The sequence below is a fragment of the Microtus pennsylvanicus genome, chromosome 4 (genome assembly GCF_037038515.1).
Source record: "Microtus pennsylvanicus isolate mMicPen1 chromosome 4, mMicPen1.hap1, whole genome shotgun sequence".
Lineage (NCBI taxonomy): Eukaryota > Metazoa > Chordata > Mammalia > Rodentia > Cricetidae > Microtus > Microtus pennsylvanicus.
Window position 1 is genome coordinate 18,435,587 of NC_134582.1, and position 26,909 is coordinate 18,462,495.

Sequence of the window (26,909 nt, forward strand, 5' to 3'; positions counted from 1 at the left end):
CAGGGGAGGGGGAGGGAAATGGGAGGCGGTTGCGGGGAGGAGGCAGAAATCCTTAATAAATAAATAAATTAAAAAAAAAACAAACAAACAAAAAAAAAGAATCCTAGCTTCTGGCCTCGCAGTGGTGGCACACGCCTTTAATCCCAGCACTTGGAGGCGAAGGCAGGCAGATCTCTGTGAGTTCGAGGCCAGCCTGGTCTACAAGAGCTAGTTCCAGGACAGGCTCCAAAAACTACAGAGAAACCCTCTCTCGAAAATAAAAAAAAAAAGGGTTGGAGAGATGGCTCAGTGGTTAAGAGCACTGGCTGCTCTTCCAGAGGTTCTGAGTTCAATTCCCAGCAACCACATGGTGGCTCACAACCATCTATACTGAGATCTGGCGCCCTCTTCTGGCGTGCAGGCATACATCGAGGCAGAATGTTGTATACATAATAAATAAATAAATCTTTTTTAAAAAAAAGGAAATAAAAAAGGATGTATATTATTTTATTAAAGATGAAAACCTTTTCCCCCTCTTCAATAAAATCACAAATAAAAACTCAGAGTAATGCTAGGCATAGTGATGCATGTCTTTAAACCCTCAGGAAGTAGGGGACACTAGATCTCTCAGTTTCAGGCCAGGCAGGGCTATACAATAAGATCCTGTCTCAAAAAAATGAAAGAAACATCCTCTGACCACTTAGTAGCATGGTCCGCTTGAGTGTTGTGATTACAGGTTTGAACCATCACACCTTCATAGTTTTTTTGGAACAGGGTCTCATTGCAGCTCATACTGACTTTTTTTTTGTTTGTTTGTTTGTTTGTTTTTCGAGACAGGGTTTCTCTGTGGCTTTGGAGCCTGTCTTGGTACTAGCTCTTGTAGACCAGGCTGGTCTCGAACTCACAGAGATCCGCCTGCCTCTGCCTCCCGAGTGCTGGGATTAAAGGCGTGCGCCACCACCACCCGGCTCATAGTGACTTCTAACTGTATAACCGAGACTGACTTTGAACTTGTAATCCTTCTGCCTTCCCCAAAGTGCTGTAATCACAAGCATATATACCACTGTGCTCAGAATATTTTGAATTTTAAAAGTAAGCATTGGTTACTTCAACAAACAAAACACTTGTAAACTAGGTGTGGTTATGTGCACATGTAATCCCAGAATTTAGAGGTTTGAGGTCAAGAGGTTTGCTGTGAATTTGAGACCAGTCAGGGTTATAAAGCAATAACCTTTCTAAAAACAAACAAACCAACCAGGCATGCCTTTAATCCCTGCACTGGAGATTCAGAGGCTGGTGCGATCTCTGTGAATTCTACAGAGTGAGTTCCAGGATGAGTTCCAAAGCTACAGAGAACCCTGTCTTGGGGATGGGGTGGGGGTGGGGGGAACCAACCAAACAAAAAATTTGCAAGAAATGTTAGCCCATTTAAGTTGATACAATGTAGAAAAAAAAATATCATTTGACACAGTAAGCTTTTTTTGTTATGTGTGTAAGTATAGTTTGTTCATGCCATGTGTATATAGAGGTCACCTAAAACTTTTGGGAGTATTTCTCTCCTTCTATAATTGGTTCTAAGGATCAAACTCAGGTCATGTCTTAGAGTTTCTATTGCTCTGAAGAGACATCATGACCACGGCAACTCTTATAAGGGAAACATTTAATTGAGGAGGGCTCAGTTCTAGTTTCACAGGTTTAGTCTATTATCACGAGGCGTGGTGGTATGCAGGCAGATGTGATGCTTGAGTAATAGCTGAGAGTCCTACATCTTGCAGGCTGCCTGTGAGATTATGGGGGCCATTACATTCAAACTACCACATTCTATTCCCTGGCTCACAAAACTTTGAACAGTATCACAATGCAAAATTCTAGATCAACTTTAAAAGTCCCCATAGTTTATCACAGTCTTAACAGTATTTTAAAGTTCAAAGCTCAACATCTCTTAGCTGTAATCGCCTGTAAAAATCAAAATCAAAAAGCAGATCGCATGCTTCCAATTTATAATGACACAGGATATACAAAATGCAGGGAAATACTGGACTTAAAGCAGGACCAAAAAGTCAACTGGGCAAACTCCAAACTCTTCATCTCCATGTCTGAAGTCAAAATGTTCTTCGGATTTCCACCATTCAACTTTGTTAAAGACTGCAGCACACTTCAAACAACAAAGATTGCTTCCACTCACTCTTAGCAGCTCTCTTCAGCAGGTATCCCACAACTCAGGCATTTTTATTTATTTTTTTACTTGGAGTGGGGCTCAAGGCAGGATTTCTCTGCATAGCTATGGCTGTCCTGGAACACACTCTTTAAGTCATGCTGACCTGGAACTCACAGAGATCCACCTGGACTCTGGCATTTCTAGCATCTTAGGTTCTCTAAGGCAATCCAGGTTTCAACTTCACAGCTTCATGCAATGGCCCCTCTACTAGGCCTCCATTCAGGAACACCCTTGACACATGTCTGGCCTTAGCAACTTTATTCCATAACTCCTTTCTTCTATCCTTAACTCTAAAGCCGGAACCATATGACTGAAGCTGCCAAGTTCTGCTGCTTTCTGGGGCTGGAACATGTGGCCCCCTTGTTGAGTTACATCTTCACCAGCTTTCTGTCCTTCACCGCCTAAGCTTGGCTGTCCTGAAACTTGTTCTCTAGACTGGGCTGGCCTCAAACTCAGAGGTCTGCCAACCTCTGCTTTCCTAGTGCTGGGATTAAAGGTGTACACCTCCGCACTTAGCTCTGACCTTTTCTTTAGTTCTTTTTCACAAGTTGGAAACTTTGCTGGGTGATTCCCATTATTCATTTCTTAATCCATTTATTTCCTTGAACACAGGATTTAGCTCCATTCCACTTTTTGGTGCTCCTTTTCTCCTCAGAATTTACCTTTTGTAATTTACCGTGCTCAACTTGCTCTTTTTCATTATAAATCTTCATTGTAGGTGCATCCACTTAAAAATACATTTCAGTATGTAATGAAGCAGAAAGATTTTAACCAAAAGGGTTTGCTTATCCCAGTTCCAATAACTGCACTGCAGTAAATTCCTCTCTTCCTAGAATTTGTAATTTAGACCAGTTATTACTTACTTAGTTATAAGATCTGTCTCCCATACTCTCTCTCTCTCTCTCATACACACACATCATATTTCAAATTCTGAACTATCCCCAAAATTACATGTAAACAAATACATCTTTACATCTGTATATACATTTAAAAAACTGCATAGTCTTGTATTCAAATCTTCCTTACCACCAATATCTGATTCTCTTTAAAATAAGTTCTGGCCAGGTGGTGGTGGCGCACGCCTTTCATCCCAGCACTCGGGAGGCAGAGGCAGGCGGATCTCTGTGAGTTTGAGGCCAGCCTGGTCTACAGAGGGAGTTCCAGGACAGTCTCCAAAGCTACAGAGAAACCCTGTCTCGAAAAACAAAAAAAAAAAAAAACAAAATAAGCTCTGGTGTATCCCTTGCTGGCCTGACACTTGGCATTGTAGCTGAGGCTACCTTCAAACTCAAGGCACTCCTCACTCTCCCAGGTGCATGTGTCACCCATGCCCAACAGTCCTGTGACTTTGTTTTTTAAGATTTATTTATCTATTATGTATACAGTGTTCTGGCTGCCTGCATGCCTGCAGACCAGAAGAGAACACCAGATCTCATTACAGATGGCTGTGAACTATCATGTGGTTGTCAGGAATTGAACTCAGGACCTCTGGAAGAGCAGGTAGTGCTCTTAACCACTGAGCCACCTCTTCAGCCCCTGTGATCTTATTTGATATGCATAGTATTATAAGTGATTTCCCCTTTTTGCCTCAAATGTGTTCCTGTGTTACATCTAGCAAGGCAAATTTTCTTTCTTTCTTTCTGTTTTTTTTTTTTTTTTAATTTGGTGTTTTGAGAGTGTTTCTCCGTGTAGCTCTCTCTGGCTGTCATAGAACTTACTCTGTAGACCAGGCTGGGATTAAAGGTTTACACCACCATCCAGCAAGCAAGGCAAATTTTTATTCAACTGTATACCTGTATGTAGGGCTTTTAAATAAGTTGCTGCCAAGAACATACCAAAGATAAATGAGCTATATTAGCTATTAATAGGTTATGTGAAATTTATAGTGTCAGGGTGTATTTATGTGGTTTTAGAGTTTATAAATCATCATATGAAGGAGCCAAGTGAATTTGGCAAGATTGGTGTGATAGCACTAAATGTTCCATTTTTATATTGAGTAGTAGCATATTAGGACCTTAAGTGAAAAAATAATCCGACACATAGGTTGAGACAACATTAAACTTTCTAGTGCTTTTTTTCTCTCCAAATGCGCATTTTCAATCTTTCTGTCCCACATGCTCTTTTTTACTGTAAACTTGAATGAGAGCAATCAGTAATAATGCTGTTTTGAAGTTTCCTTCATAAAGAAGAGACTATTTTGCTGCTGATTTTGACTCAGTTTTCCCACTCCCTCTTCCTAGATGTTCCCTAAACCTTAGGTGTGTAGGAATGTTGTATGTAGACTTACCAGCTAACTGCCCAGCCCCTGCTCAGTTCTCTGCATTTTGACCAGTTGTAATTTCTGTAATGGTTTTGTCTGCTACAGGAAGCTTCTTTAATAAGCTGTGAATGCTATACTTATCTGTGGCTATATAAATAAGTATTTAGAATGGGGTTGGAAATTATACTTTGATCTTTTTGCAATACCAGTAATTTGTTATAGTATATACATATAATTGTCTCTAGGTTAAAAAATAAGAACAATTGACAGACAAGATATGTGGAAGATAGAATTATACAACAGAACAACTAAAGAGTCTAGTGAAGATGTTATGGAGGGAGTCCTGTCCTGGCCATTTTTTTATCACCACCACCCCATAAAAGAAATTACCAATAAATTTTATTTGTTCATATCTTCATTATTTTATTTATTAAATTATTTATTGAGTGGCCTGTAATTCACAGTGATCCAATTATCTTCAGCTGTTTGTTGAGATTAAAGGCACCTGCCACCATACTAATAAATTTTTAAAAATCCTATTTATGGTCACATAATTTGTAAAATTTCTTAGAATAAACATTTAGCATACTTTTCTTGAAGAAAAATGAATGAAAATATGAGCTTTAACACAAGTGTGGTGAGTAAAAAGGAACAGACCTGCTTTCATTTCCATATAGTTAGTTTTTACCATTAAGCTTTAGGAACTAAAATTTGACAGTCTTAGTGACAAATGAGTCTTTGAAATAGAATTATTTTATGATAGAGCAAGTATAACTGATGAATGTTAAGAATTAAGAAGTGGTACTAAGTTAAATAATGATTTGGAAAGCATAAAATTAAATTTCTTGTACTTTTTGGTTTTTGAGACAGAGTTTCTCTGTGTAACAGCCCTAACTGTCCTGGAACTTGCTCATGTAGACCAGGCTGGCCTCAAACTCACAGATCCTCCTGCCTCTGCCTCCCGAGTGCTGGGATTAAAACCACCACTGTCCTACTCTGTTGCACACTTAAGGGTGGCAATAGTGTTTTATATCTTGCAGAAATATTACAATTAGGTTTAGATTAGAAACATGTGTATTATGTTCCATTATTAAAAACTTCTGAGGGTTAAGGGGGTTTTACAGTATTAATCAAATCAACCCAAAGAGAGAAACACTAAGGCAAAAATAGAAAATAAGTTATAAAGTAGTATTGATGAGATCAACAATGGTCTTGTTTGGAAATACCAATGGAAAAAGTTAATTGTAAAAATGTTTTACAACTATGATTCTCAGTTTATATGTTGGATTTATGGTGCAGTTATAGCTTATAGACATTTATATCTAAAATAACTACAAAATCTTTAATTTTTTATAAATATTTTCTGTCCTCTGGGGTGGGAGTGGGGACCTGCTAAGGACTAATTATTGAATTTAGGGTTACTGGGAATTAGATGGAAATTTTAACAAAATATATGTTGAAAATTTGGTTTTTCACTGAAGGCCAAAGGGTAAAATTAAGAACTAGAAAGTGGAGCCTGACGGTAGTGTAGTATGTCTTTAATCCCAGCAGTTGGGAGACAGAGACAGGTGGATCTCTGTGAGTTTGAAGACAGCCAGGACTGTTACACAGAGAAACCCTGTCTCTAAAAAACAAAATAAGTAAACTAGAAAGTGACCTTTTCTAAAATGGAGTGCTTATAGATCCTTAAAAAGGTTGATGCATCAAGAATGAATATTTGCGGGGTGGTGGTGGTACACACCTTTAATCCTGTACTTGAGAGGTAAAAGCAGGTAGATAGATCTCCGTGAGTTTGGGGCCAGCCTGGTCTACAGAGTGAGTTCCAGGACAGCCAGGACTGTTTCACAGAGAAACCCTATCTGGGCAGGGGGAGAATGTTTGTGTTAAATATATAATAAATATTATTTTAAATATATATATATTTAGAGTAATGTGAGCAAAGTCTGAACTTTCTTTTTTTTTGTTTTGTTTTTATTTTTTGGTATAAGGTTTACCTGTAGCTTTTTGGAGCTTAAAATAAATGCTTAATGCTATTCTATATTGGCTAGGAGGGTATGTGTTGCTATATAAAATTTAATAGGGATATTAAAATATATTTTTGTTATTTTAAGGAAATTCGAAATGAGTCCCATGACTATCCTCATAGAGTGGCCAAGTTTCCAGAAAACCGAAATCGAAACAGATACAGAGATGTAAGCCCATGTAAGTACTGTGGCTTTATGTGCATGTGTGTTTTTCAGCTTGTTTAGGAGACAGGATACAGTGGAAATAGAGGGTTGGGGGTAGGTTGACTAGTACAGCAATTTTTAACAATGTATATACTTTTTTGTTTTCTTTGAGATAGGGCTTCACTGTATAGTCCAGGCTGTTTTGGAAGTTACTGTGTAGCACAGGGTGACCTCACATTTGTAGCAGTCCTCTTGCTTCAGCCTCCAGAGTGTTGGCCACCACGGCAGGTTTAATAACTACATGTCTGCGCACGCACATGTGTCGGGTGTCTTCCTTGATCACTCCTCACCTTATACAGCAGGGGTAGGGTCTTTGCTTGGGCCCAGAACACTATTTTAGCTAGTCTGGCTAGCCACACAGCTCTATTATAACTTGTACTGGGATTGCAGTCCGGCTGCCATATCTGCCTGGCCTTTTATATGGGTTCTAGGGATTCAGAAGACATTCCTTACACTTACATAGCAAGAACTTTTCTTAGTCATCTTTTCGCCCCTCTTTGGTTTGAAGAGCATTTTTATTAGGTGTTCTAGCATCTGGTAAAATTCAGCAGTGAATCCATTTCTTGGTCTCAGATGAAGGATCCTTGTTATTCTTGCTTCCTATGAATGACATCTAAGCATTTCCTAGTCTCTGCTAGGGTTCCTCAGCTTGCCAATGAAGTGACCTCTGCCAAAGCTTTTTCTTCCTGTACAGCTCACTTCTCCAGGCTCCATAGCCACTTCCTGTGTTTCTTGTCAGCCCCTCTCCTCATCAGAGCCTTCGTTTAATCTGGGTGACCTAATGTCTCCCGCAACAAACACCATGCAACACCAGCCTTGGAGTTCCTAGACCTCTTCAGCACTTTCTACTTTGACCAACTACAATATTTTTGCCCAGGAGAAAGAAAGGAGGATTGCTTATTTTGCAGCAGGACTTTCTATGTCTCCTGTGCTATCCTCCAACGTGTGAACCTCTTGTCTCAGCCACCTAAACCTACACCCAGCTTTTACCCTTGAAATCGTCAATTCTGCTGACTTGAAGGTTACTTTCCGTATTCCAGCACTGTTTTTGCTGTTTATTGTTTTGTTTCATTTTGCCTTTTTTGTTGTTGTTGTTGTCGTTATTAACTATTTCTTTTGGTGTGTATTCACTTTTTTACAGCACTGGGTTCTTTAATTCTTTGACTTTTTTTTTCTTACTAAAGCTTTCCCACATCCTTCCCTAATCAATCTGATAACTATTTAGCTGTTATATTTTAAAATCTCTTTTATCTTAATTCTCCAAATTGTGAAGCTCCCATTTTGGAACACTTTGTATTCTTCATTCCTTGGAGAGTTTAGAAAAAGTTTAGAGTCAAGAAATCTCACTTGAGTTATAATCTACTACCTGGAAAGTGCCTCAGCTCATAGTATTCCTGAAAACCAGGAGTAGAGCTTTGCTTCTCCACTCATTTCTATACGCCATCAACTGAACTGGAGTGGACTCAGAATATAAAAGAGGCGGCAGTGAAGAAGCTGGAGCTGATTATCCTGGGAAAGAGACAACCTTAGCAGAGCAGTCTGTAGCTTATTTAACTCTTGAAATTTTTTTTTTTTTTTTTTTTTGGTTTTTTGAGACAGGGTTTCTCTGTGGTTTTGGAGCCTGTCCTGGAACTAGCTCTTGTAGACCAGGCTGGTCTCGAACTCACAGAGATCCGCCTGCCTCTGCCTCCCGAGTGCTGGGATTAAAGGCGTGCGCCACCACCGCCCGGCTTGAAATGTTTTTTAAAAAAAGGTTTGTTTGTTTGTTTGTTTATTATGTATGCACTGTTCTGACCGCACATATGCCTGCAGACCAGAAGAGAGCACCAGACTTCATCACAGATAGTTGTGAGACCATGTGGTTGCTAGGAATTGAACTCATGACCTCTGGAAGAGCAGCCAGTGCTCTTAACTGCTGAGCCATCTTTCCAGCTCCCAAATTTTGAACCTTTATATAGAAATGAAACTGTTTATTCTGTAAAAGCATAACCATGGTATTAAGTTCATGAGCGAATAGGCTGTCATTGAATTCTAGTTTTATAAGGAAACTCTTAAGAGTTGTTAAGTACACAAATAAACTGTTATCAGTACACTCATTGTAGTCATTTATGCAGAGTGTAGATTCCTTGCTGGCTTCTTCCTAGAGAACATATAAGTACATAAAAGGTTTCATCAGAGACTTGGAAATAGCTCTTTTATGCTTCTTTCCCTCACTCCCCTTTTTGTGGTTCTGGGAATTGAACCCAGGACCTGATACATCCTAGGCAAATGCTGTACTATGAGGTTACACCTCTATCCCTTTTATTGTTTTTCTTTTGAGAGAGCATCCTGTGAAGTTGCCCAGTTTAGCTTTTGAACTCAGTATACAGGCCCATGTAGGAAACAGGGCTTGAACTTTAAGGCCTGCTTCCTTGCTTCAGCCTCCTAAGTAACTAGAAGTACAGGTCTATCACATTGTGCCTCAGTTCCCTTATTTGACCTTTTGTTTTCCAAACTCTACCCCCCCCCCATTCATCTATTGATCCCTTATCAAGTAGAAGCTTCCTCCTTCTTCACCTCACCCAAGACTGGAGTATAATTTTTTTTTTTAATATTTTACTTTTGGGCCGGGCGGTGGTGGCGCATGCCTTTAATCCCAGCACTTGGGAGGCAGAGGCAGGCAGATCTCTGTGAGTTCGAGACCAGCCTGGTCTACCAGAGCTAGTTCCAGGACATGCTCCAAAACCACAGAGAAACCCTGTCTCAAAAAATCAAAAAAAAAAAAAAAAAAAAAAAAAAGGAGTCCTCTTAAAATTTCTAGAAAGTAAGGATATGACTTAAAGCACAAACAAAAATTGAGGAGTAGTATGTCATAAAGACACTCAAGCCAGCTTGAAGTCCACTGGTCAACCCCAGGATAATTTGAACATTAAGATGATTTTATACCTGATGAATAAAGTAGGAATCCATGAGTTTCTAATAATACTAGTATATAAATGAATAAGTAAGTTGAAAATAGAGAAAGTTCCACCTTTTTATAAGATGCTGAAAATAAATGTTGAAACAAGTTATTTACATTGTCCTAAGGTATCCTTCTACTAAATATTTAAATACAAGGGGGAGATAGTAACTGCCCAGAAGAAATTAATACAGTTTCTGTGTGGTTATCTCGGGTGTAAGCTAGCCAGGCAGCCGGGACAAACAAGCGGCCCTCTCCTTACAACATCCAACTTCTTCAATTCTATCCCAAGCATTCAAAGCTGCTGCATGGCATACAGTCAAGGTGTGGCCATCATATATAGACTGTCTTTGTACATCAGAATGATTGCATTCTCCACGAAGTTGTTCTTGGAAATTTTCCTTAACTCCAACCCCACTTCGTTGTTCAATGATCTTAGTCCACTGTAATTGAGGACCAGGTTCCAATATTGCTATAATCAAGTCTTTCCAGTCTTGTAGGACAATTCTGTTACTAGATGACCATGAATTTAACACCTGCCTTGCAAAAGGTGAATGTATACCACATGAGACTATTGCTTTCTTAAATCTCCTTAAAACTAACATTTCCACAGGAATCCAGTCAACTATTACATAGCTTTGGGGATACCTCTCATTTGGCAGTTGTTCCTGTATAGGGACTGGATAAATTAAGGTTGTTTTTTTTTGGTAACCTTGAGGTATTCCTCTCTAATTTTATAATGTAATGTTGAAGTTGGTTCTCCTTTAAATTTCTCATCTTTGTCTGAGTATCTTTATTATCTGTTTTAGTAAGTTTTTCTAGGGCTTATAATTTATCTGTCAGAATTGCATTATTTTCTTTAGTAACCTTTTTAAAAACTTATCTTGGCACTCATCAACCAACTTTTTTAAGTAATAAAATAAGAATTACCAAACTGATAATGTTTATAATTGACATTATGTAAATCCCAGCTAAACTAATTATCCCGTCATTTAATTGTTCTATTATAAAGCATCCATTATGAAATCATAAAGACTAACTCCCTCCATCATAATAGTGTTTCCCATTTTTTAATGTGGGAAAATAAACACACACACACACACACTCTCTCTCTCTCTAAAACTGTTTACCTCTTTAAGAATTCCAAGTTGTCTCACCAAATCTGCTGACGATGACAGTGAAGTGTAAGGCTGGCTGTTGTGGTATTGCATATCTGGGCAGAGAATACAGGTGGTGCACAGCCTGGCTGAGGACAGCTGAGGCTGATTGTGTGTCAGCAGCCTCGGGGGAGTGTCCAGGGAAGCCCATAACCCATGAGGAAAAGGACCAAAGAGCCAGCTGTTTGAATGGCAGACAAGAAAAGGGTATGGTGGAACGTATGAAAACAGCATGTTTGACTGACAGGAAGTGAAAGCACAGAACTGTTTACGGCAGAGCTGGCTGGTTGTTAGGGGATAACTCTGGGTGGTGTTGGGAGCCCAGGTACCTGTGGAGTTTGACGCTTGTAGAGGTTACTGTAGAGGCTGCAGCAGGAAAATACCAGACTTGCTCAGAGGGCTTGGAAGAAAAAAGGAAAAGCTAATGGTGAAGTTACTCCAGCAGGTGCAGCTCGAGTAGGTTCCGGTGGATGTGAAGCCACAAGGCAAGCGACTATTTTGTTAATTCGTGTCCCAGTATTTGGCCACCACATGAGGCATTATTCTAATTAATCTTGTCAAAATAAAATCAGGAGTCAGATATCGGGTGAAATCTTCTAATTCAAATCCCTCTAGTCTAAAAAGAATGAGACACTACTGTAAATGTAAGCAAAATGGCATGATAGTGTATCTACTTTGTCAAGTTGTGAGGATTGAGATAACAGCCCAGTAAGGTGTGCCACAGTGTCTGGCTTATCCTAATCATTAAACAGTGCTCTTTTGTAGCTCTAATTGATTTTAGTTTTGTTTTTTTGTTTGATTGGTTCATTTGTTTTGCAGAGTAAAGAGCTGAAATGTTCAGACTTTCATGTGTACTAAGATTTATATTTATTCTCCATGAAAATGATAGTAGCTATGAGGCTTGGGTGTAGCAGTCTTTGCATAGGATGCCTTGCTCAGTTTATGAAAAAGAATTATTCTCTGTCAGCTATTGGAGTTGAACAACGTTGGCATCGCTAAAAGATACATTGAGTTCTTGTGAGTTCTTGTTAGAGGTACCACAAGTAGGTAGAGGTTAGGAAAATACAAGCAGAAAAGTTAACTGATAATATTGTATTAATAAAATTGTCCTGTCTTTAACTTGTGAGTTAGTAATTGGTTTCTGCCATGGCGAACATGAACCCTCCCTTCTGTTGTTCAACATGTGAAACTCTACAATAGCAGAGTCCTTTAAGGTGGTGACAAATTTGATGAAATCTACAGGGCTCTTTTCTTCAGTTCATGATGAGTGTTGAAAGAGGAAGCTTCTGTGTGTCAGCCACAGACAGAGCAAGTCATTTCTTGAGAGCTGAAACCATTTCTCAGAAAACCCTGAGGGTAGGAGACAGAAAGGCTTCATCAGAAGTGGGTGGGCTTACTTTTTATCCAATTTTTAAGTTACAGTCCTGTTAGATACTGCATTTCTTCATTCAGTTAGTGGCAAGAATAAGAAGAGGTAATACCCTACAGAATAATAAATATGTTCCTTCCTGTGCTGCTGCTGGTGCTTTGAGGGATGGATAAGTAAGATTGCCCTCGGAAGTGTGATTCCTTTGTTTCCCTCCTTTATGCATCTTTTGAAAGATACACACACACACACACACACACACGGGGGGGGGGGGGGGGACCAACCATTGCCATAGAATGCTGATCAAGAAAGTACTGTGGACTTTGGGATTCAAGTTGTAGAGCCCTTCCCATTTTGATGATCTCATTTCAGAGAATCCTGGGCAAAAATAAAAACTATGACATTTTTTTTTTTCTAACTCGGAAGTCAAAAGTTTCCTTTGTTGGAAACAAACAATTCAGGGGTTCCAAAGAGGTGATTCAGCAATTAAGGGCTCATGTGTCCTTTTAAAGGAGTCAAGTTAAGTTCCCAGCATCTACATCTGGCAGCTTAGAGCTGCTTATTACTCTGTCCAATTCCAGGGGATCTGAAGCCCTCTTTTGGCCTTTAAGAGCATCCACATACACAGGGCGCACCCCTCCCACACATGTATATGTAAATAAAAATAAAACATTTTTAAAAATTTAAAATGAACAGTGCACAGTTTGGGAGTGACTAACACTAGTGGATCATGGAAAGGAAACAGTTAACTCCCAGGTTGTCAGGGGACCTCTCTGATGATGCAAACTGAGTACCTGCTAAGTAATCCCTAGTAAGTGATCCTTACAGGGTCCTTTGCCTTTGTTGGGCATTGGAATTGTGAAGTCAGGTTTTCAAGGTTTTGATGAGGATTTCACTTCCTGAAATGGATATATGTTGGGTCTTCTTTGATATTTCAAGGTGATATATTTCAGTTAACACACATCAAAAAAAGTTTTGTTTTTTTTTTTTTAGGAATTTCTTTGTGTGTGTTTCTTTTTACTTTTTGCTATGAGGTCTTATGTAGTCCCGGTGGCCTGGAATTCACTGTATGGACCATGCTAGACTCAAACTGAAAGAGACCGTCTGTCTTTGCCTCTGGAGTGCTGGCATTGAAGGTGTGGCCACCATGCTCTGCGCATCATTTCCTTTTGAACCTAAATAACAACGAGACAGCTGTGCCCTTGACAATTTGTTTTCACCGAGAAGAAAATACAGATTTAGTCACCAGCTGTGCTTACTTGTAAAGTGCTGTCCTGATTTCCTAAGGATTACTGTTTTCTGTTGTCACCTCTAACAAAACTTAAAAATTGTCACTGAACCCTGAGAGATTGCACAGTGTCCCTTTGCTTTTGTTGATTGGAAGCAGAGCCCTTGTGTGGCTTTCAGACAGTGTCCAGAGTCGTCTGTGCTGTTAGTCTCTGGGTGTGAATACTGTCTTTAGAGTTTTGGGTTAAAGACCGAAGGAAAATAGCTGAATGGGGTTGAGCTTTTCTTCTAGTCTTGGCTTCTAAGCCAAGTGTTATGCAGATGCCCTGGCTTCCTAGCACCCTGTGTGTGGGTCTGACCTTCTGAGTTGCTTGTTGGACAAAAGAGTATGAGTGTATGTGTGTGTGTTTGTGTTTGTGTGTGTTTGGTTTGTAATCTTCCTGTGATTGGAACATGAGGAAATGTATTCCTTTGGGTGACACTGTACTGGAGTCTAGATTTTGGTGGTTGCTTTGCTTTCTCTAAAAATTTGCATTCTTCCATGGGGGTGTGCTATCCATGAAACATATGGTCTTAATTTTGTTAAGTAGGAAGCTGTCCCTGTCTTGTACAGTGCGATAATTAAAGGATGATTGAGCTGTTAACAAAATAAACTTTTTAAGAAGTGCTTGCTGATGTCATCTTTCCCAGAAAACTAGTACACGTAATTTACTTACTATAGCCAGATTGTAGTTTTCTTTTGCGGATGACATGTAATATTAAAGAGGTCTTGTGTTCAGTCCAACGGAAACATCCGAGGTACATTGATGTGGGAACTAAAGTCGTTTAGCATTTCTGTTCACATGGAGAGATAGGTTGGACAGTTTGGGGTTTTGTTTTGCTGTAGTTTTGATTTTGGTTTTAAAGTGGTAGCCCAGAAGCCAGGTATAGTAGTGCACATCTTTAGTCCCAGCACTCAGGAAGCAGACACAAGCAGATCTATGAGTTCAAGACCAGCCTGGTTTACAGAGAGAGAGAGATTCAGCGCATCCAGGACAACACAGAGAAATCCTGTGCAGAAAAACCAAAGGAAAAAAAAGTCTTGGGCGGGGGCTGAAGGGGAGCAGCCCAAGCTTTGTGAGGTAGGCGAAGCAGGATTTTAAGGCCATTCTCTATTACATATCCATCCAGTTGAGAGCCAATCTTGGCTACATGAGACCCTAGCTGAAAAAACAAAGAGAAAGTGAAAAAGAAATGGAAAGAGATTAAATATTTAAGATAGATTTCTGAGGGGAATAGTTTGTCACAGAATATATTCCCTGAAGTTAAACATCATACATTCAATTTGTAACTTAGCTTTATGTGTGCGGCTTTCTTATGTTTAGGATTCTGAAGTAAAGTTAATCTTGGGGATAAGTTCTGATCTAAATGATACAAAATCAAGTGTTGCCTTTTAGATAATAAAATGAGTATAAATTCTAATCTGCAATTTTTATTTTTAAAATGTAGAAGTGGGCCTAACCTGTTAAGCATAGTCTTCAGTAATGAAGTTTCCAGTACTCTTGTAAAGGATACAGATGGAATAATCTGATTATTTTAGCTTCTCAGTGTTAAGCATTATTTAAATATAGTTGTATGCATGCTACCAAGAAGTGAAGCGTCTGTTTTCAACAGTTTGAGCCCAGTTATGTTTTTGCACATAGACACTCAGTTCCTAGGCACTGAGACTTGAGCTGACTTTTCACTCCAGTAAGGTAAGTGCCCTATTCATTCTACTGCACATGCTGGCCAGTTTTTCACGTTACTGTAGATGATAGACTACAAATAGAAGCACTTCCAATACCCAGCAATAAGATTGTTTTAACTTCGTCATTAAAAAAAAAATAGGCAATTTAGAATTTGTCTCAACTCTCCTTTGGTGTTAGTTTATATTTTCTTTATTTCTCCTATCATCTATAACTGCCTTAGAATATTACCATCAAATCAAAAGGAATGGAAAAGTTGAAATGACAGTCATGATTTATCGTTCTCTGCTTTCAGATGATCACAGTCGTGTTAAACTGCAGAGCACTGAAAATGATTATATTAACGCCAGCTTAGTTGACATGGAAGAGGCACAAAGAAGTTACATCCTAACACAGGCAAGTAGTGCGGTGCTGGGCAGAAGCCTCAGAGTAGAGCTTGGCTGCCGGGCTCTACACAAAGCTGAACGTGTGGTGACATTTGCAAATGACTTGCTATTTTTAGTGTTCTGATTCTGAAATCAGTTGCAAACATCATAGTTTTGGAACTTTAAATACATTGGTAAAAAGTAAGATTGTTTGTACTGTTCCTGTTTTCAATGGAGGAAATTCTTCTGAAATGGCTTGATGCAATTCACTTCAGATAAATTAACTTCTTGCACTGTATCTAATATAGCTTTTGTTATTTTTTTGTTAGTGCCTTGGGGTTCTCTTCCTCTAACTTGTTTTGAAGATCCAGGAAGGCCCTTGGAAGCTCTTCTCTGTCCATCCCTGCACTAATGTATATTTTCAGAGAGTGCAGTCGTGTTATCTTGTAGTCCACTATTATCAAATCAGAGAGGTCAAAATGCAACCCTGTCATGTCCTCCAGGCAAAAAGCCTCAGAAGTAGAAGCTTTTCTGTTTGATAGTTTTAAATTTTATTTTTTATGTGTCTCTGTGTACATGTATATGTTTATGTGCACTAGGGTACCCACAGACTCCAAAAGAGGGTGTCCAGTAGACAATCTGGTGTTAGCCATAGAACATGGGTGCTGGGAACCGAACTCTGGTTGTCTGGAAGCAGGTGCCCCTGACTGTATCTGTGGCATCATGTTTGAAATTTTTAAAAAGTTTAACATACCTTCTATTTGAAAGACAGAAAAAGTGTGAATTATTTTAAGTTCAACTTAACGTACCTGTGAGCCATTAGAATTTTCTGTCAGAGAAACAAATTATTTTGCCTAAAGTAAAGTTGCTCCTGTAACTGCAAAGGAAAGAAAAACAATCTGGTATAAAACTGGCTAAGTATATCAGTTCACATTTAACATAACAAAATAAAGATCGATAATATACATTTGAAAAGATGCTCTGTTTATCCCTCTCTTAAGGAACTTTGATTTATAGCGGCCCAGGGACTGAGCATCTACCAAGCACTAATCAGCCTTTTCCCTCAGACCTCCTCCTTTCCTAACCTCAGATCTTGTCCTGACCCCTGCTCCTACCCTTCCTTCTGCCAGTTACTCTGAAGGTTGTTTACACCCAGGAGAAGAGGTATACATAGTATACATGATTCCATCCAGAGCAATGTATACTGATCGAATAAGAGTGATGAGCTGCTTCCTGCCGGACCCATTCTAGATGCAGCAGAGAATTAGCAAGAAGACACTGTTTGCTACTTCAGGGATTGCTAGTGTTCTAGTTTCATGGCCACAAGCAACTATTTGACATTACAAAACAGATTTGCCTGCAGTGATACTATACTTAAACATCCAGAATATGGAGAAGTAATTCAGCTATGCTGAGACTAGTACTAGTACACATGCTGGTTCCTTTTGGAGACTGTACAGGCTAACGACAGGACGCCGAAACATTCCTTTTAACTGCTTGATTCTCACTAAAGCTTAATTGGAAATTTCCTTGCAATAAATATTCCCTGTCTATTGTCACGACTTTAATAGCCTCAGAGCTTTTTCTTCTCTCCTCTACTCCCCCCCCCCTTTCTTATTTTAGTGTTTTGAGATAGGGTTTCTCTGTGTGCTTGGCCAGCCTGAAACTCACTTTGTAGACTAGGATGGCCTGGAACTTACAGAGATTTGTCTGCCTCTGCCGTCCATGTGTTGGAATTAAAGCCATGCATCACCACCTCCAGGTAACCTCATAGCTTTTATAAGTTGAATCACTTGAGGTCTTCTTTAACTTGGACCTAGTATGATTTTCCTCATGCAGTGGCTTGATAATAAACAACTAAATAATGTATATAGTACTTGGTGGCTACAAATGCGATTGAAAAGCAGACCTGAAAAATCCAGAAATGTTAATATGCTTATTCCAACATTAATTTCATGAGAGGACTGATGTGGGTTGAATGAATTAGTCTTATATATACCATTTAGAAGCAGTCATTTATGGGGATTGGGAGTGTCAATTTTAATTTGCTGTTTTACAGTAACATGGTTTATGCTCAATCATAGTCATTTATGGTTTTCTTAAATCAATATTCAGAGTTAAAAATGTACTTTTTACTGAAAATGAACAAAAATATGGAAAAGCACGATGTGTTACGTACTCATTGCTATGACAAGTACTTGAAAAGACATTTGAAGGAAAAAAGTTTATTTTGGCTTATAATTTTAGAGACTAAGTTTGAGGTTAGCTTTAAGGCTAAGGTGAGACAGAATATCCTGGAAAGTAGGACCCAGAGAGAACTAGCTGTGTGATAAGGGCATTCTCCAGTACTGTGCTTCCTCATGCTAGGCACCACCTCCTAGTGCTACCGTACTAACCAACCAAGAAATTCACTTTTGGTTGGGCCCAAGCCCTCCCAAAAGTCCCTCAAGAAACGGGCCCAAGGCAGAAAATTTCATACTTCAGCCAGGACAGATGGTTGAGCACCTTTTACACAGCTGTCCTTCTCTGCTGTCCTTTCCATCAGTATCATCGGTTCTTTCTCTTACTCCTTAAAAATGGGTCTTTATTTCTTTATTTTTTAAAGAAATTTTTAATTATTTATTTCACCTTATTTTATGAGCATTGGTGTTTAGCCATGGAAGTCAGGTCCTCTGTAATTGGAACCACAGACAGTTGTAATCTGCCATGTAGGTGCTGGAAATTGAATCTGGGTCCTCTGGAAGAACAGTCAGTGCTCTTAACCGCCAAGCTATCTCTCCAGCTCCAAGACAGGTCTTTCTTTAAGATTCTCTTTTAGCTATCTCCATGTTTACACTTCAGTCTCGGGGACCGTGGTTTGTTAGCGTGTTGTTTTGGGCAGAGTATGGTCTAAGGACCTCACACAGATGAATTGAGTACTGTTACATCTGAACTGTATTCCCTACCTAGGACCTTAGTTCTCAACCTCTGTCACCTAGGGTGGGGTGTGCTCTGCTTTAACAGAATCTGTGTTAAATTCTGGTAACACTTGACTCTTCATCTGGAGATTTATTGAGAACGACTCTGGCAGTCACTACTTAAATAAAACAGGTTTCCTTTTTAAAAAAGGAAAAAACAGACATGGTAATGCATGGCTGTAATTCTAGGCAGAGGAGGATCAAGATTTTCCAGATCAGTTTCAATTCATGGGATCTTATCTCTAAATAAACACATAAACCTCCCTACCACTGTGAACATTATATTCTAATGAGAAGTAAAATTATTTCTTATAAAGAATTAAAAGTTAGGCAGATCTTAGTTTGAGGCCAGCCTGGTATACAGAGTGAATTCTCAGACAGCCAGGACTTTAATATAGAGAAACCTTGTCTCGGAAAAAAAAAAAAAAGTTTTGTGGGTTAGCAAAATGGCTCAGCAAGTAAAGGTGCTTACTGCCAGGCCTAACAATCTGAATTTAGTCCTTGGGAACCATATGGTATAGAGAACCAACTCTTTCAAGTTGTCCTCCTACTTGCCACTCTGAGGGACACACGATCCATATATGTATATGTATATGTATATATATATATATACACACACACACACACACACAAAATACACATTCTGAAATATATACACACACAAAATAAATAAGCATAATAAAAATACTTTTATAACATTTTCCCTACTTTGCATGTTTTGTATAACTGTTAAACAACCTTTGTGTTAAATACTATTATGCTACAGAGGAAGAATGTGATTAAATAGTACAGTCATACAGTGGATAAGACGAAGCCAAAAATTGAAGCTACAGTTCTTCTCTACTGGGTTTTTTTTTAGGTATGTCTTCCTTTCTAATAGATTTATGTATTATATATACTGTTGGAGGAGGCCGCTTGTTGGTTTCCGGTCACCTGGCTAGCTTAGACCTAAAATAATCACATAGAAACTGTATTAATAAATCACTGCTTGGCCCATTAGCTCTAGCTTCTTACATATCAATTTAACCCATTTCTATTAATCTGTATATCACCATGAGGTTGTGGCCTACCAGTAGTTTTCAGCACCTCTATCTCCAGCAGTGGCTCCATGACATCTGTCTGACTCCGCCCTTCTTTCTCCCAGCATTCATCCTAGCTTTCCCTGCCTACCTAAGTTCTGCCTTGCTATAGGTCCAAAGCAGTTTCTTTATTTATTGATGGTAATCACAGCACACAGAAGGGACTCCCACATCAGTATACTACGTTCTGTCTGCCTGCATGCCTCCCACCAGAATAGGGCACCAGATTTTCTTATAGTTTGTTGTGAGCCACCATGTGGTTTCTGGGAATTGAACTCAGGACCTCTGGAAGAGCAGTCAGTGCTCTTAACCTCTGAACCATTTCTCTAGCCACTCCGCCTGTTTTCTTATTGAACCATGGACCACCAGCCCAGGGATGGTTCTATCCACAATGCATTGGGCCCTTCCTCACCAGTTGCTAATTAAGAAAATGCCGTATAGGCTTGCCTACAGCCTGATCTTTTGGAGGCTCCCCCCCTCCTTTTTTTGGACAGGGTTTCTCTGTCCTGGAACTAGCCTTGTAGATCAGGCTGGCCTTGCACTCACAAAAATCTGCACGTCTCCTCCTCCCAGGTACTGGCATTAAAGGCTTATGCTACCACTGCCTGACATGAAAGAGTTTTCTTAATTGAGGTAATTGAGGTTTTCTCCTCTCAGATGTCTAACTTGTTTCAAGCTTACAAAAGCTGTCTAGCACACTAATGTGATACCTAACAACTCAATTATTTATTGTCACATTTTTCTGTTGCCCCTTTTATTGGGAACAGTAATAATGGGATTAGTGATTTTTTTTTTAAAAAAGGTTTATATAGCTGGGCGGTGGTGACTCATGCCTTTAATCCCAGCACTCGGGAGGCAGAGGCAGGCGGATCACTGTGAGTTCGAGACCAGCCTGGTCTACAAGAGCTAGTTCCAGGACAGGCTCCAAAACCACAGAGAAACCCTGTCTCGGCCGGGCGGTGGTGGCGCACGCCTTTAATCCCAGCACTCGGGAGGCAGAGGCAGTCGGATCTCTGTGAGTTCGAGACCAGCCTGGTCTATAAGAGCTAGTTCCAGGACAGGCTCCAAAATCACAGAGAAACCCTGTCTCGAAAAACCAAAAAAAACAACAACAACAACAACAACAAAAAACCCTGTCTCGAAAAACCAAAAAACAAACAAACAACAACAAAAAAAGGTTTATTCATTATATATGCAGTGTTCTGCCTGCATATATGACTGCAGGCCAGAAGAGAGCACCAGATCTCATTATAGATGGCACCATGTCGGTTGCTGGAACTTGAACTCAAGACCTTTAAAGGACAGTCAGTGCTCTTAACTGCTGAGTCATCTTTCCAACCTCAGTCTTTTTTTCAAGTTTCTAAAATTTCATTATGAAAATTCCTGATGAACAATTTTTTTCAGTTTCATGATTTTTAAATAATATTTGTCTCTGGCTGTTTTTTTTTTTGTTTTTTTGGGGGGGGGGGGATTTTTCGAGACAGGGTTTCTCTGTAGCTTTTTGGTTCCTGTCCTGGCACTAGCTCTTGTAGACCAGACTGGCCTCGAACTCACAGAGATCCGCCTGCCTCTGCCTCCTGAGTGCTGGGATTAAAGGCGTGCGCCACCACCGCCCGGCGTCTCTGGCTGTTTTTATGTGTCCAGATAAACAGGACTCTACACAGTGTGAGTGTGAGAATTTGTCAGCTTGTCTCCATAGTTTTTTGTTTGTTTTCTTTTTCTTCTGGTTTCTGTAAATGCATGTCTCTTGTCCTGGGCACATGTTCCCAAAAACCTGACAGGCCTTTCCCAAATAATTGACTCAGAGGCTGAATATGAATTATACATGCTTGGCCAATAGCTCAGACTTATTACTAACTAGCTCTTACATTTTAAGTTACCCATATTTCTTATTTATGCTCTGATATGTAGCAGTATCTTTATTAATGCATGGCATGTTCATCTCCTGCTCCCTCTGTGTCTGGCTGGCAACTCCTTACTCTGCCCTTCTCCTTCCCATCGTCCTCAGTTTGGTACCCCACCTATACTTCCTGCCTGGTTTCTGGCCAATCAACATTTTATTAAACTAATTTGACTGACAAATCTTTACAGTGTACAAAAGGATTATTCCACAACAGATTTCTTTCTGTATTTTTTTTTCATTGCTCTATGGATATTTTAACCTAAATCTTGAATTTTTTACTTTTCTGTGTCTAGTTGGTAGGTTAATTGAAGGAAATCGGCCTCCTTCCTATTTCTTCACCTGAGTAGAGCAATCCTTATTGTATTTTTCCTAGTTGCAGCCCTGGCCTATACAAGTTGCTCAGTTCCACAGAAATCAGTGCAACATTGTAAGATGTTTTCTTGCCACCAGATCTACTTGCTCTTCGGGTGTGGTTCACTCCAGTGTACCCACACTTTTACCATGTGCTCTTATGCACCTTGATTGATATTTAGAACATGTAGAGTGACCTTAACTGCCCCTGTCCTTCGTATCACCTTTCTGCCAGATTCGTGCTGTAGAGCTATACCATCTCAGACTTTCTTACAACATAGGACCTGATGTTTGAATATTTGATGCTAGTAACTTCTCACTCTCTCCATTTGCACTTTGTAGGGGCTGAGACTACATTTTAGTAATGCCTATGCATAGCGTGTTACTTGAACACAGAGAGAGAAAATCTACATTTAATGTTTGTCACTTACAGTATCTAATTGTTCTTTGTTGCTTATTAGATTGTCTTTTGCCATACTCTTTGTTTTTTCTAATCGGCGTTGTATGTCATGTCCATTTTAATGTTTAAAAATTTGGTAGCATTTCAGCAGTTGGTGGTGGTACATGCCTTTAATTCCAACACTGGGAGGCAGGTGGGTCTCGGGAGTTCAAGGCCAGACTGGTCCACAGATAGAGCTCCACAAAGAAACTGTCTCAAAAAAAGAGAAAAAAAAAAAAAGAAAAGGAAGGAATTTTTTTTGTATCATTACTAGCTGATAGATGAATTTCTGTCTTTTTAGAATCCTTTGTTCTTTATACTATAACAGCTGTTGCATATTTTCTGTCTAGTCTTTAGAACCAGTAATAGAATTGGAGTATGAATGTGCACACAAAGGACTTCTCTACTAAGTTGCTTTGTAGTTATTTTTAAATAGCATTTTCTTTATTATTTATTTGTATGTGTCCTTGTGTATTTTCTTATGTGTGCTATGCATATATAGGCTCCTCCTGAGGCCAGAAGAGAAAGTTCTATCCTATCCCCTGGAGCTGGTTATAGGTAACTGAGAGCCACACTGGGGTGCTTTTTTTCTAGTCTCACTTCATAGTTGTTGTATTTTGTTTTGTTCTTTTCAGACAGGATTTTACTGTATAACCCTGGCTAGTCTGGATCTTACTGTGTTGACTAAGCTGGCCTAAAACTCAAAGAGAACCATCTCCTTGATATTAAAGGTGTAGGTCACTACACCCAACCCATGATTTTTATTTTAAGATGAAAGAAAAAGGTGTTCATTTTACTGGGGATTTTCTTATTTCGGTGGAGAGGATGTTTGTTTTATCACCTTTGGACTGTATGTTTTATATTGGAAATAGATGTGTACATTGAATGAAGAGAATCTAATTCTTTAACAGTAAGGTCGTAATTTCTCAGCTATCTAGCAATTTTACAGGTTAACCTTAGAGTTTGTTTACTTAAGCAGTATGTATTGAGTATTGGCAACACACCAAAAAATATATCTGCTCTAAAGATGATTTCAGTCAGTGTAGAACTATCTGAACTCTCAGTTCCACTGAGTGGGGCTGCAACTCTGGTCTTTCCTGCTCATGACACTGAACAGTCTGGCACATTGCTCAGGAAATGGTCTGCATGTTTAGATGCACATTGGTTTTATAACTTATTGGTAGAACGTTTGCTCGGCTTTCATGAGTTCCTGGGTTACATCTTCAGTCCTACAAGAAGGAAGGAAGAAAGTCCAAGTCTGGGCATGCTTCATTGCCTGCCTCCATTCCTCCTTTCCTTCCTGTTTTTTTTTTCCCCTATGCTATCACGAAGACAGATGTGAAAGAAATTGGATTGAAATTGTGTATTTGCTCTTATCCCCTCCGTAGCATTTTGTAATAAAGACGGTTGCCCGCTTTTAACTATGCCAGCTGATACTCTGTCAGATGATACAAACTGATTTGCAGGCACTTTGATGATTTTTTTTTTGTCTGCAAGTTCCTTTGTGTTGACTGTGACTGGTTGGTCAGTCAGTAATGACATAAACTTCCTCATTTCTCACAGATTCCCCCCCATGATCTGAGATGTCACTTGTCTGTTGCAGAAACTGAGAAGAGTCAAATTTCCTTTTCTGACTTCCTTTCTAGTCTGAACGTGAACTCGCAGATATTTTCATGATTCTGATTTGCCTGTGTGTTAGGCACCTTTGGTCATGATAACAAAGCTATAATAATATGAACTAAGTTGACTTTTTTGGCACAAAATCTTGCCTGTATTTTATGTGTTGAATAATTGAATATAATATAATTGAATCTAGTTATCCAACTCTTATTTCTGAACCCCAGGTATCCCATACAGTTCTTTTTCTGCCCAAGTCAATAATATATCTTTATATAATATAATGGAAAAGTTTTATTGAATGCAGACTATATTTTGAATTTAAGTGTATTTAAAGTCCTGCTTCACTTAGCAGGACCTAATTCACTGACCATCACAGTCATCACAGCAGCATCCTTGGAGCCGTGTCCTTCCCCAGCTCCTTTCCCTGATATGTTCTTTTTCTATTATTACAGGGGCCACTTCCTAACACATGTTGCCACTTCTGGCTCATGGTGTGGCAGCAAAAGACCAAAGCAGTTGTCATGTTAAACCGAACTGTAGAGAAAGAATCGGTGAGTAATATTTAATACTTATAGTTTAGTTTGCCATCTGTGATCATTAGTTTATAAATGTTTCATTTTGGGAGCGGGTACTCATTTATTACTATTGACCTTTGATGGCTAAAGGGTGGTGGCCAGGATATTTCTGACCAGTGAAATAATGAATACTTTTTCTTCCTCTCATTTTTATTATAAATTTGTAGATTCATAGTACTATATGTCTTCTTCTGTTCCATGTGGACACTTTCATGTAAGTGTAGCTGGTGTGTTGAGCTCGCTCTCTGCCTTGCTCCTCACTCCTTTTTCTCCCACTTCTTCTCTCCCTTTTCTTTTGTTCTCCTAAACAGTTCCTCTTCCACTTTCATGTCCATCTCCTAGATTTTGTATAGATAGGCAAAGTAGAGAGACACCGTTTTTCTGAGATTTTCATGTTTCACTTGGTATGTTTATCTCAGTTGCATCTATATTTCTGCAAATAGCATAACTATGCTCTTTTTGGTTAAAACTTTTCATTCTGTAAATATACCACATTTCTTCATCCATTCATCTGTGGATTCCTGAGTTGGTTTCATAACTTAGCTTTTGTGAACAGTACCATGGTAAACGTTGATAAAATGTAGGTCTCTCTGTGATACCCAGAAGTATTATAGCTGAGTTGTATTGTAGCTCTGCTTTCAGTTGTTTTGTGGAACTTCCATACTGATTTCCACAGTGGCTGAAGAAGTAGTTTACGGTCCCATCAACAGTGTGCACCAGCTCCCTTCTGTCCTCAACCTTGCCAGCAGAGTTTTTTGTGTCTGTCTCTCTGTCTCTCTGTCTCTCTGTCTCTCTGTCTCTGTCTCTCTCTCTCTCTGTCTCTCTCTCTCTCTCTCTCTCTCTCTCCCTCCTCCCTCCCCCTCCCTCCCTCCTTCCTTCCTCCCCTCCCCCCCCCCTTTGTAGCCCTGGCTGTCCTGGAACTCCCTATGTAGAACAGGCTGGCCTCATAGAGCTCCACCTGCCTCTGTGTCCTGAGTGCTGGAATTTCAGGGTTGCATCACTATATCCAACAATTATTTCTTTTCTTAACGATTGTCATCCTGCCTAGAGTGAGATGGGGATTTCAGTGTAGTTTTAGTTTGCATGTCTCTGGTAGCTAGCAAGGCTGAACATTTTTTCATGTATAGAGTGACAATTTGTGTCTCATCTTGTCTGTTCATTTCATTAGCCCCTTTATTGATGGGGTTGTTTATGTTTTTGAGTTTTTTGTATATTCTAGATATTAGTCTTCTGTCAGATAAAATGGTTAGCAAAGATATTCACTATAGGTGTTCACTTAACCACTTGCTTTTCTGTGCAGAAACTTCATAATTTCTTTTTTTTTTAAGATTTATTTATTATGTATACAACATTCCTTCCATGTATGCTTCCATGCCAGAAGAGGGCACCAAATCTCATTATAGATGGCTGTGAGCCATCATGTGGTTGCTGGGAATTGAACTCAGGACCTCTGGAAGAGTAGTCAGTGCTCTTAACCTCTGAGCCATCTCTCCAGCTCCTGAAACTTCATAATTTCATGAGGTTCTTTTTGTCAGCTGTTGACATTTGTAATACAAATTCTAATTGGTCTTAATGATAAAAACCAAGAGTCAGATACAGGGGTTAATGCTGAAGATGAAAGAAGCAGAGAGGCCAGCAACTAGAGAGTTCTTTTACCTCTACCAGTGCTCAGACCAAAGGGGTGATCCTGTCCTCAGACTGCATCTCCATGCTCCATCTGTCTCCACCACACCTCAGACTGCACTGAGCTCCCATCTCCGGAAGCCTTATTCCTCTTTGCTGAGCTGTAACACTCCTGTCCCTACCTCTCTATTGCTGGCATTAAAGGCATGAGATCCCAAGTGCTGGAATCTGTAGCAGGGTCCACATCATCTCTTGTCAGACTTGGCTGCTGTTGTCTGGCAGACCCTGGCTGGCTCTACTGTGCATGCTCTTACTATCAGTATCAGCCAACTGGCTCTCGGGTCCATTAAGGCTTAGTCATTTCACAGGAATCACCCTTGTGTGAGCTTTTTCTCTTTTAAACAGATTCAACCTTGCGTAGCCCAGGGTGGCTTTGAACTAACAGAGATCCTTCTGCCTCTGTCTCCTGAGTCCTGGAATTAAAGTTGTGTGCCACCACTGCCTGGCCTCTGGTGACTTAGCACTCTGATATTCAGGAAAACTTTTTACTTTTTTTTTAAATTTTTTTGTTTTTATTTTTTTATTGAGAAAAGGAAGAAAAAAAAAAAAACAAGTTTCCACCTCCTCCCAGCCTCCCATTTCCCTCCCCCTCCTCCCACCCTTCTCCCCCTCCTCCCACTCCTCTCCCCCCCCTTCTCCAGTCCAAAGAGCAGTCAGGGTTCCCTGCCCTGTGGTAAGTCCTAGGTCCTCCCCGCTCCGTCCATATCTAGGAAGGTGAACATCCAAACTGGCTAGGCTCCCACAAAGCCAGCACATTGCGTAGAATCAAAACCGCGTGCCATTGTCCTTGGCTTCTCATCAGCCCTTATTGTTCGCCATGCTCATAAGATGTCACTGCAG

At 39.7% G+C, this 26,909-nt stretch overlaps 1 protein-coding gene across 5 annotated transcripts in view; it reads left to right on the plus strand.

The window, feature by feature from the left end:
- Ptpn2 (protein tyrosine phosphatase non-receptor type 2) overlaps positions 1-26,909 on the plus strand; it is a 61,457-nt gene that overhangs the window by 9,946 nt on the left and 24,602 nt on the right. For 3 of the 5 annotated variants that reach the window (XR_012910257.1, XM_075968411.1, XM_075968410.1), the window contains exons 2-4: positions 6,569-6,659; positions 15,393-15,493; positions 24,264-24,362. Coding sequence is in view for 4 of the 5 variants with exons in the window: in XM_075968411.1 (XP_075824526.1) it covers positions 6,569-6,659; positions 15,393-15,493; positions 24,264-24,362 (291 nt within the window). In the remaining variant the exon portion in view is untranslated. The remainder of the gene's footprint in view (positions 1-6,568; positions 6,660-15,392; positions 15,494-24,263; positions 24,363-26,909) is intronic. The other 2 variants (XM_075968413.1, XM_075968412.1) reach the window with 1 other exon arrangement.